Raw genomic sequence first — 12,005 nt, 5'->3', positions numbered from 1 at the left:
GTAGCAAGTTTGTTATAGAAACGGGATATGAAAGGTTGGAATTGTTGCAAAATAGCCTGAGGCACTTTCCGAACCGAGGTCAGGGCACTGCTCATTCAATTCTAATTTAAAATTATATTTGCAATACCTAAATGAATAATGCATCTTAAATATCTGCCCCTCTTACACTCTCAGTTCTCTTTGTTTTGTAAATCGTCATCATATGTTAAAGGAACTAATTCTACTGGGCGGCAGACCTTTTCACTTGCGATGTCTAGAAGGCACGCATTTCTCCTGAACGTACAAGAAAATGTCGAACCAGGCACTTCATTGAAGATGTGATGTTAAAGAATGATATAAGCTCAAAAATTACACTTTCCTCGCAGGTGTTGGGAAAGAGGGCATTGAAAACAAACAAACACCCAGGACGGTTAACGCTACTGACTGCATTTCACGGCCGAAACTTTTCCAATTGCATTCTGCAGTTAACAGCAACGTAAGGCACTGGTCCTGACGCTTTGCAGTTCCATGGACCAGGGCATTCACAGCCTCCCAGAGATGAACGGGTTCAGTCTGTGCGCGCCGGAGCACCCCGACATTAGTTGTCTGCCCAAGAAATTAGAAGCAACCGGCTGATAAACAGCCAGAGAAGGAAACCTATAGGAATACACAGACAAAGTCAAAGAAAAACATGAAGCGATGGGGAGAGAAAGCGTGTGAGAGACAGCAAGAGAAGGAAAAATATAGGAAAACACAAAGTCAAAGAGGGACATGGAGCGATGGTGAGAGACAGCGAGTGAGATAGACAGCAAGAGAAGGAAAAATACAGAAAGAGATAGACAAAGTCAGAACAAGAACAAGCGGCGCGAAACTTAAAGTGATCGCAATCGCGATAAAACATCAAAGCGGCCGAGCGGCCGCGAAAGTGAAAGACTACGAGTGCTTTCAGGCTGCCAAATGGTGCGCGCGCCCGGCACACATGCACAGTAGTTGGCGGCCTGAAAGCACTCGTTTGCACTTCCAAAAGTGCTTACTATAAGTCTCGCCAGAGCAGCGCTAAGCGCTGTCTCAGGCGAGACCTAAAAAGGACTATTCACATTGCATATGACTCTGCACGACGAGCTTGCTAAGACTCCCCTAAATTACTTAAACTATAAAGAAAAATGTCCTGTGGAGCTAGCTTGTATTCTCGAACAACTCAGTTTAAAAAAGAACCACAGACATCGCACTAAGATAAAAGATTACACCAAACTGTGGCTCTTGGCCCTCTTTAAAAACTCTTCCTTATTTTAAACCTTCCTGCACAAGTAATCTCAAACTTCAACGCCTAACTTCAATCGAAGCAATTGAATTTTAGTGGTAATAGTATTTGCGCCTATGTTATAGTAGGCATTAGACTAAAGAAATCTACTCAAATCTTTCCAATGTTTTTATACAATCATTAGGCAGCAAAAGCGGTAGAACAAGTTAGATATGATATAAATTCATAATCAGGCTTGCTATATATGTTGTGAAGTTCAGGCATTAATTTGAGATAAGAAACATGAAACATGAGACATGAGAGGGGGGCTTATTTATTATTATTTATGAAGGTGTTTTAATCTTGTTTGTATTCCTCTGGTCCTGTGATTGTTATTAAATTTTCGGTTATTTCATGACAGTCGACACATGTTTTGCCTTGTGCAGCTTTGTGGGGCTAAGCTCGCTATCAAGGCTTTGAGGTATCTTAAATGAGATCGTTAGCTGCTATGTCTTTGCTCTCAGACACCAAGCGGCAGCCTGAAATGTTGGTTGCGTTGCTGTCTGCGTGAGGCATCTTTCTCGCTCCCTATTTCGTAATCGTATTTAATAGTAGCCATGAAATTCAGAGGTGCTTGTACCTAATTTAGTGATACTTGGTAGTCCATTTATTGATAGCATGAGAGACTGGGTTGAGTTTGTCAGGATTTAAACTTGTGACCTAAAGATCATATCACGTCAGCAATGAGTGCTTATCATGCCGAGCCATCTTGAGTCTGGCGTATCTAGTACAGCCTCTGCATTTAGGACTCATTATGGTGCAAGTCCCGAGAAGAATCATTTCTTCTATCTGTGGTTATGAAGATGACCTTTCGGGAACATAAAAGCAGGACTCCCAGGAAGGGTGTAGTTGGCTTGGCCTTAATAGAGGTACAAATCTAGACTATCTACATCTCTGCCTAACCTTAAATCGATTATTGCCTTTTGCTGACCGGTGCCCTATGAAGTATTTTTTCAGTGTCTAAAGCTCATGATATTAAGTGGGACAAGGTCCTAGCTCATTAGGCCAGAATGCCAGAATTAATTTGTGGGAGCTTGCTTGCTGACACGGGATGCCGTCTCGTTGGTGAACCATTTACGAAACCAAGTAGTGTTCCACAACACACCACACCATTCTAGGTGCAAGTCCATTCGACACCTATAAAGCTAGTCAAGTTAGTGATGGAAGAGCAGAGGCGGAAGCTCCATGAGTGGTCTTCCCGACCAAGCTCTAAATGGCTTCAGGGGGTTTGGCTGCTGTGTAAATATTTATTTTTCTCCTCCTCCACTAATTCCAATTAACTTTATTCGACCTTAAACATTAAGATCGTAAAAGTGTGAAAGTCATACATACAATTAATACAATTAATATATCTCATTTTCATAGCATTCTCCTCCACTATTGAAGCACTGGTCCAAGTGTGATTGGAGAATTAGTTTACTTATGTAGGTTTTAAGGAGCATGAGGAAGCTTTGTTGATCGCTTGTGTTTGTAGTTTGTAGTTTGAGTCAAAGTCTTTAGTGTGACACCATTATGGTATGTTTTATGTGATGTTTATAGGTACAGGAATGTGGGTTAGTGAAATAAAGGCATTTGAGCTGAACCCTCTATTCTGTTTCCCTGCATAACAAAGATTATCTTTTTTTATCGATACAATGTATGAATATTCTATGTTTTAATGCTCCTCCCCGTGTTTATGCTTCCATCTCGAAAAGATGTACTCTTTAGTGTGATGTGAAAACAGGATGGCATTTTTCCTTTTAAAGGAACATGCAGCTCAGCTTTACATCGCTAATATTGTTATCCTTTAAAGGTATCTGCATTGTTCATTGTAGATTGCATGTTATGGAGGGTTCCTCTGGAAATTTGTAAATCAAATTAAATCCCCAGGACACTCAAAATACTGAAGTGTCATTACTTTCTTTCAAACTAGACCGTCTTCAGCAGAACTCTGTCATACTGTAACACGTCAATGCTCCACACTCGTATGTCATACTTGTTTTCTGCTGATCCGACTACTTTTTTTACTTTGGAAACATGATTTTCCCAACAGACATTAAAGATCCTGCGCAATTCGGACTTAAAACCATATATCATCTTCATTGCTCCACCATCTCAGGAGAGATTGCGTGCATTGTTGGCCAAAGAAGGGAAAAACCCAAAGGTAAGAGTTATTTTATTTGTTTTAGTGCTGTCTGACAGCACAGTTTGTTTCTTATGAGCAATGTCACCTGCCAAAGAGTAAGATGGGTTGCTATTGAACTGAATCCTGTAGACTAGATTGCAGTAATAGTGTTCGTGGCATGTGTAGGTAGCTAGAGCTACATATACTCTGCATACTCCTGCCATCTAGTGTTGGACTTGGACGTGCACAATTTGTTTTTCTTCGAAGAAGTCTTAAGAGTCACAAGGTATAGTAACTCCTCCTATGACTGGTAATGCTCATGGGCATCGCCTCTGTTGTTGGATTGTTTTCGCATGGCCAGTGAGGATAAAGATGGAGTATGAAAAGATGATGGCTACGCAAAAGAGAAACTAATTCAACAACAACTAGAGGCTTCCAGGGAGGAGGGTGTGTGCATGTTCATCTACAAATTACATGCCACTAACAAATGCTTACAGTGTAAGTAACATATTCGGTTTCTGGCATGTGTAGCTGTAGATACACATGTTATGCATAGATTGTAAAGCACTTCTCCCTGAAGCGGAGGCTAGCTGGAAGATGTTGCAGAATACTGAAAAAGTGTTTGTGAGTCAGACTGGTCAACCTATGCTTGTTGGCTTGCTTAGAGATCCACACAGAAGTGCTTGGTAAATGTGTGTGGAGTCAACCAAGCAGCTGCTTTAATGTCAGCTAGGGGATATTGACAAGGAGGGCCGTAGAGGCTATCTTTTTGCGAGTAGGATGGGGCCTGGCTGGTGTGGATAATTGCTGTTTGGCATTGCAAGTTTGAGTACACTTGAAAAGCCATCTGGCAATGCCCGCTTTCGTGAGAGCACTGCCTTTTTCTTGTTTATAATAAATAAGGGCATGTTTGACATCTAGTGTGTGGAGGGCCCTGTCTACATTGAAGTCTGGCTGTGGGAAAACATTCACAAAGCTCAGTTGTCTAATTAAGGTGGAGGGCCAGTGCCACCTTAGGCAGGAACTTTTGGTTAGCCTTGAGAACTACTCTGATATTGTGTACTTGGAAGAAAGGTATTTCTAAGCTAAGAGCTGGAAGCTCGCTGACACACCTTAGAGATGTAATGGCAACAAGGAAGGCACCCTTCCACGAGAGGAACTAGAGGGTGCAGGATTGGAGGGGCTCGCAAGGAGGGCCAATGAGTTGAGTGAGTACTATGTGGGGCCCAGGAGCACCATAGGTAGGATAACTCATTTTGGGCCTTCCATAATGGCTTTAGTGAGTGTCTGCTTGCTTTTTGTTGCTTTACGCCTCCTTGTGCTTCACCCATTATGTGCCAGTTTGCCTTTACCACTTATCTCTGGGAACTTGGAATCTACAAGTTAGTGCTTAACCTTGGGCTGCCTTTTAGAGGGCTACCACAGGTTTCACCTCAACCATGGTTGGCATTCGAGGCTGGTTGTTCACAAACAAGTGAATGACTCACGTCCTTAAACTGCCTTTTAGTTGCCCAATGAGCAGTGAGAATGCACTGCCAGAAGAGCATTTAAAAAGAGGCACTTCTCCCCACTAGCGCAAACTTAGGATAGTCTGGTAAATGTCATGGTGCTTTTCCCACTAAAGTTATTTGCAGAAGCAATACGAACTCCAAATGCACCTACCATGTCACAGTCCGTTATGATATTTTAAATTCTGAGCTAATTGAGACCCTGCTGATAAAAGGGGATTACTTCAGAGCTAAGTTGCTGTCAAGTGTGCTGGCCAGATCTCCTCGCCCTTGCCTGATGAATGTACATTGTCGAAACCCAAGTAGTTGTAAAAAAGTATAGAAATTATTTGTGCCACTGCATCCAGCAAATCCTTATTATCATAGTTTTATGGCGAAACCATATGATATGTTTTGTTTGTTTAGGGCGTGTAAGAACCAGAGCCTTAGCACATATACTGGACAGTGACATAAATACACGAAATATTATGACACAAGTTAGCACAAATGTGTGACTGCACCAATGCAAGCTAACACGGAGGGAGCTTACACCTGCTAAAGGGATTTGGACGATTTCTAGAGTATCGGTTACAAGTGAACTAATCTCTTGCATCGAAAATTACCAAAGTATCGCTGTTATCCTCTGAGGATGGGGATATAATTAAATCTGTTACTTTTTATTACTTTTCACTGTTACAATTCTTTCCTGCCTTGATCAGGAGGGCTCATTGGCTCACGGAGGTTCACATTTCTGGCAAGTTAATTTTGTCTTGATTTACCTTCCTAGAAAGCTGTGCAATTTGTAGACCCAGTTTTCTGCCTTGCATCCAAAAAGCTGCACAATTACAACTTCCTGTTGATGGGTGCTAATCCATTCTTCCAGTTGACCAAGGTGTGTTTTCTTTGTATTCTTGATGTTATATTTCATTTACACAGGTCAGCATGTTGCGATTAGCTGGGTGAACAATTTTGAAACTGCTGGAGTAAAAGGAAAAACCTTTCAGCCGTGGTTTTACAAATTGGAATGTCCTCAATATCTAGCCATGCCCAAGATGGCTGACAGTTCTCATGTGTAGGTCGTACCTTGGACACCATTATGCTGCTTAGGTCTGTTGCCTGGATCCATGCCACAAGCGTTTTTCAGGGTGTGCAAGCATCCCTTATGTATATGCCAGGCTTTTCAGAGAAAAAGCTGACTCTGTATTAGAGCAATTAAATGTCAGCTGTGTTACAGGCCGCTCTTTAGGCATGCTGCCCACAGCTCATCAGTTCTACCAGCAGTACAGTAAAGTTAATAGGATACTTTCGGGGTTTTGCCCTTGCGACCCCTTAGAGCAGCCAATACAGCCTTTTTGTGGCTTCAGAGGACATGGTGGTGGCAGAGGCTGTGATCACCAGCAGGGCAACAGTCGTCCTACTCGCCTGTAATTTGTTCTCCCTTGGATATATACAGCTGGTAGGAAGTAGGATTTTATTGTTTAACTGCCTTGCCGACATGCAGTTACCTCAGACCAGTTGGGCACTGTACACTGTTCAGCATGGTTATTCCCTCCCTTTTACATCCGCACCTCCTCCTATCCACATGGTTTTGTTCAGACTTCAACAGATCATTCCTCCATTCTTTCCCAGGAAGTTGAGTGACTGCTGGCCAAAGGGCCATAGAGAGAGTCCCAGGGGGATAGAAGAGCAGGGGTTTTTACTCCTTATTGATGACAAAAAAGACTGAGGGCTCGGGTCAGTACTGCACCTTACGTTTCTGAACAGCTTACTTCGGAAGAGCAAGTTTATGGGTCACTTGGACTTGCAAGATAGTACTTTCACATTTTCTTTCTGCAGTCGGACATTTGCTTTCTTTCGTTTGTGGTGGGGTTGGAAAACTTTGAGTTTACTCTCCTTCCCTTGGACCTTGGTTTACGACGGTGATGGTGGTGTCTGCAACTAATCTTCGCAGCTAAGGGATACACGTATTCCTGTGCCTCTACAACTTTCTGTTGAAGGCGAGCTCATTGCAGTCAGTCACAGTCCACCTGGTCACACAGTCAACCTTCAAGCTCCTCACCCAAGCTCACAAGGCACTCCACAACACCTGACCAGCATACCTCAACAAATGACTCACCTTCTACACCCCGAACCGCCAACTTTGCTCCGCTGACCTCGCCCTCGCCACCGTTCCACGCATCCACAGAACGACCGCCGGCGGCAGATCATTCTCCCACCTCGCCGCCAAGACATGGATTGCCCTCCCCACCCACCTGCCACCTGTGAATAATTAAGCAGTAGGTTACACACAGAGGGCACTAAAATACAGTGCGTCTGGATAGATGAAAAGCTAGGCAGAAATGCAACTGTTCAGTAAAAAAAACCTGGACCTGGTGTCTGATGATAAAGAAGATAAAGTGGTGCACATGCGCCTGCTGCATTTCTGTCGTTTTAATTGGCACTGTGACTTCAAAGTTTACAGTGCTAGCCCCACCTGGAGAAGATGCTTCTAATTCTAATTTCTCTTTAACAACATTGTGTTTTCAATCTTTTTTTTTTCCTAACTCTTAGTAAATTTGAAGTGTTTTTTTTTTTTTTTTTTTGAAGCGGACTCCACACACAGGCATCGATGACCTTTTCACTTAGAGACCTTTTTTTCATGATAAACATTCAAAAAATTCCTAAATAATCACTTCTGTGATAAAAGCACATCAATTGACTTAATGAATTAAGTTACCAACAAAAAGGAATAGTAATTTAAATGTCCGCAGTATAAAAAGGGAGACAGTGGGCAACAAGTGTGGAGTTTCGAATATGTGAAGAAGAGAAAAAAGATACCATGTGTCTAAATTTCAATGCACGAATCATACTCCCACAAATCAAAACGTCTTCCAGATCTGTTAAGGTTTCATTCCTGTTTTGTGTTTGGGTTATAGATTCGAACTACCTTCTCTCCCTTTAGCATCACTTCCATCACCCTGTTTTATTGCGAAGACCGGGGATGGCTCTAAGAATACCTCGACCCCTTTGCGATACCTATTTTTGGGTGCTTACCACCTACACAAATTTAGGTCTCTGACATTTTAACATCTAATTCTATTTTGGGCCTCTGGTCAGAAATCTAAATTCATACTGTTGCAGTGAAGTCACACAATGTGCATTCAACAACAGACCCACATTACAATGAAACAAAGCAGTCTTATGTGTGCCGGACAGCAGCTAAGTGACGTCATTGAATTCCTGACTGGAAATTAGGCAGTTACAAAAAGAAATCTTTGTAGCACAAACCTGCATTTGCATTTACCAAACAGTGCAGCAGGCCTGGACATAATGACTAATCTGTTCAGGAATTTTAAGGCTACATTGCCAAAATCAAATGTATATTGTCAGTGAAAGCGTATTTGTATTCCAATATATTTCTTTGAGCAGGGATTTGTGTTGTGATTCTATACTGCCTTAAGGTGTAAAAGCAGTGTTATGTGGTAAAATAGTTTACCTCTGTTTGAAAAAGCATCACTTCTGGTAGTGAGCTCCGTTTACTTCAACGCCTCCATTTTTGCATCCATTTACCTTTGTCTTTTTCACCACTTCATCTGATTACTTTAGTGTAGGAGTTCTGATCCAGCATGAGACAGAGAAAAATATCTCCTCTTTGTTTAATAGGTAATGCGCTGAGCCCTGAACTCAATGTGTATCATTGTCTGGTTCCTGTGGCAGCAATCTACAGTGTGTAGACAGAAAACCGTTCCCTGAAATGTTTTCAATCTGCTGATATACATGCTGCCCACAAATATTCACTGGAGCTCTATGCCTTGCGCTGTCTCCTTTGATGATTAAGATGATTAGAATCCTGATATCTGTCCTGTGTATTAAACATTTTCACGTGACTGGAGACTGAAGTCCTGCCTAGAGGTCAAACTTGACTGGAGGATGACGTAGTAGAAGCAGCATTGTTGGGCACCTTGGCACAAAATGGAATCCAAGAGGAGTTTGTGGATGTGAAACAAGCGCTGTTACCTTCATTCTTCTCACAATGCATGAAAAGAAACCCAACAGGGATTGAAGCCGAAGAAGCTGGCAATGTTATCAATAGTCTTCGATGACACAATCCTCTGTTCCAAGCCGCCCATCTTTTTTACATGTAGGACCTGTGCCGTGAGGAGTCTGGAGCATTTTACAGAACAATGCACATGCGTATTCTGCCTACCCCCATGCCATGTCCAGCTCCCAGTTTATAAGCTGATAGGGTTAACCTAACATCAATGTCTAGTCCTTCATTGTCAGAATGTATGTTCAACCGCAGTAACTCTGCTAGTACTTGTGTCCAGTTCCTTCCACATTTCTTTTTAGAAAATCCCAGACCGGATTTATTGGCAAATTTACTAGCTTCCACAGATTATTTAATCTAACAAATGCGTTTTTTATTCATTATCTCTTCAATTTACTAGTTAGGTTTACAGTTGTCTTTCGAGGTGGTGGTACAGGTGGTCTGGTAAGAAAAGACGCAGAATGCAAGTATCTATTTCCCTAGTCCCTTATCCAAGTTTTTTGCTTTTTCCTGATATTCTATTTTCGATGGGTGAGTCTGACGGCAGAACAGGAACTATCCCAAGGCACCAGAAGCACATTAGGGTATTGCTATCAACAGTGGGTACTTCCCTACATCCTCTAAAAGGCCTAACACTGTTGTTGTTCCCAAGACATTCATATCACGCTTACGAAGCCTAATCTTGATCCCTACCCAAAGTTAGTTAAAGCAGCTTTGTTCAAGCTGTTCTTGGAGTTGCTCCAAAGAGTTCAGGCCATTTCCATGCATCCGCCGCTCACTGTCTGGGTCTCTGAGCTGTTGGAACCATGTGCACACACAAAAAAGAGAAGAATGTTGGCTCTATAAATTTTCAAGTGGGCACCATCATTGCAGATATAGCACATAAGGAGTAAGGCACAACTGGCTTCATTGCCCAGTAATGCCTACCAAAAATGCCAATAGGGATAAAGATGAGAAAACAGGCAAGGAAAAGGGAATAAAATATCAAACAAAAGGTGAAAGAGAACTTTTTTGGCATCAGCAGCTCTGTCATTGGAACCTGTACCGAGAGGAATGTCATCCATGCGTATGCTTCATCCTAAGTAAGAAGTAGCTGTTCTGAAGTAACAAATGCATGGCAGTGGAAAACCCAACGCTTTCTCACTTTATGAAGGGGTGTCCATTAACTACTGCCAGATACATAGAATCACCAGGATCCAGTACCCTCAGATGAAGATCATGTGGCTCCATATATATTTGCACTTGAACAGATGATTGGACCTCATCTTCAACTTGCCAATTTTCTGAAATAAATTCCAGGCAAAGGATAGCATAAGATGTAGAATTCTCTGCTATGCCAATACTATATGCCCAAACCAGATTCTGTGGTGGCAGCAGCGCATCAGTCAATCCGGTGTCAAAGGTGCTAGGATTTAAAAGACATGATGGGGAAAAAAGAGGCTTCAACAACATGCCTCACAATCGTAGCCTGGCATGAGCAGCAGGATGGAAGGAAAGAACAAAAGCTGCTGCCATCTAAATTTGCAGCAAGAAAATTATTTAAGATTCTGGTTTCTGCGAAGTGCACAATGACCAAACATATCTGGAGTGTTTAGGTTTAAGGCATGTGTAGTTGCCGTACCTTCTCAAAATTTGTTGATGAGACCTTCCAGATGATAAAAACTGCCAAACACACGCTGAAAAAAATGGGCATAATCTTCGAGGGAAGACCTGTCATGACGTACACCCACATAAAAAGATTTATTGAAGAACAGACTTACAAAACTCGACCTTAGTTTTTGGCTCAATTTAATCGATGGGCAGTGCATCAAGGTTTCAATCAACGCCTCAGTCCGATCATGCGGGTGCCTGACAAATCGGAGTGCAGAAAAAAGCAGCCTGACATAATGCTAATCTCCCCCATCAGCTTGTTTTCAGTGGCATGTAGGAGTGGCCACCGGCCTATTACGCCTCAGACGTTTTACAACTTTTGCAGACAGGTTACCACACATCGCAATTTAAATACAAGATCCTGGCAGAGTTTCCCAAACAACCCAGCAAAACATGTTTATGCTGCCTGAGGAGCAAATCCTTTGCTCTAAGTGTGATGCTGAACGATTTGTCAGGCAAAGATGCCTTAAACAACTTTTTTTTATTTAGAATAGATTGTTGGGGGCAATGAACCCAACTATTGCGGGAACACCCAACTAATCATTTTATAACAGTTTCCTGCATAGTGGTATTAGTTGCTAATATCCAAAACCTTCAATCAGAAGATTTCAGGTAGTCCATAGTCTTACATTACATTTTTATGGTGCCCATTTACTTGAATCTTCTCAGTTTCTGCAGCTTTTAAGCTTGGTCAAACTGGCAGCTGGTGATCAGATATTGAAACTGTTTAGAGTCGGAAGCGAAACCGAAGCAATTATATATTGTGCTTTCTATCAGGCTTAAGAGTTGGTTTAAAGATTTCCTCTGAAGAATGGCCTAGATCCAAAATGCACTGGGTAAAGAAGATAATAACAGTAAAGTAGATCAGCAATACTGGTTGCAGTATGGATGGATTTCAACAAATGCTGCATTCTGTGAAGATTACTGGAAAAGTTTGAATAAAAACAGTGTTTTTAAAGAACGTTTTAAGGACTGGTAGTCACATTTGTGGATGAAGTTGTTGAGTACCTCATGGTACCTTAAATGTAGTGCAGACAGTAGGTGACGCAAATCTATGAAATGGAGAGTGCGATCTGTTGTAAACTAGCAGTGTTCTATCCGACCAGAAGTTCTTCGATGTGCTGCACATACTGACCCGATTTTTTGGCAAGCTCAGGGAGGAGTACGCAGCTATCATTCCGTTGGTAAATGGTTGGTAAAGGGCGTGGCCTGAGGCGTCAAGATGGCGGTTGCACTCTAAGAGTGATCCTGGAACCCTCCGTCAGCCGCCTCGCATCCTGTATTCCTTGGCACCCATCCACCCTCCTTACCTGCCTGCCCTGACTCCTAGGGCGCGGGGCACAACTCGGAGCTGCCGGTCGCCCGCGTCGACCTCCTGGGGCGGCCTGCCGGCCTTCGTGTCTCAAGGACTCCCGAGCTTCAAGATGGAGGCCTAGTGCTTTAACCCGGCAGGTGCTG

General features: G+C 42.5%; 1 protein-coding gene across 1 annotated transcript in view; it reads left to right on the top strand.

The window, feature by feature from the left end:
* The window catches only part of PALS1 (protein associated with LIN7 1, MAGUK p55 family member), a 502,940-nt gene that overhangs the window by 472,423 nt on the left and 18,512 nt on the right, over positions 1-12,005 (top strand). The window contains exon 13 of the mRNA XM_085627208.1: positions 3,312-3,422. Within this exon, the coding sequence (XP_085483334.1) occupies positions 3,312-3,422 (111 nt within the window). The remainder of the gene's footprint in view (positions 1-3,311; positions 3,423-12,005) is intronic.

Source organism: Triturus cristatus, chromosome 9 (genome assembly GCF_964204655.1).
Source record: "Triturus cristatus chromosome 9, aTriCri1.1, whole genome shotgun sequence".
Classification (NCBI taxonomy): domain Eukaryota; kingdom Metazoa; phylum Chordata; class Amphibia; order Caudata; family Salamandridae; genus Triturus; species Triturus cristatus.
Note: the sequence above shows the minus strand (reverse complement) of the source record. Positions and strands in the feature narration are given on the sequence as shown.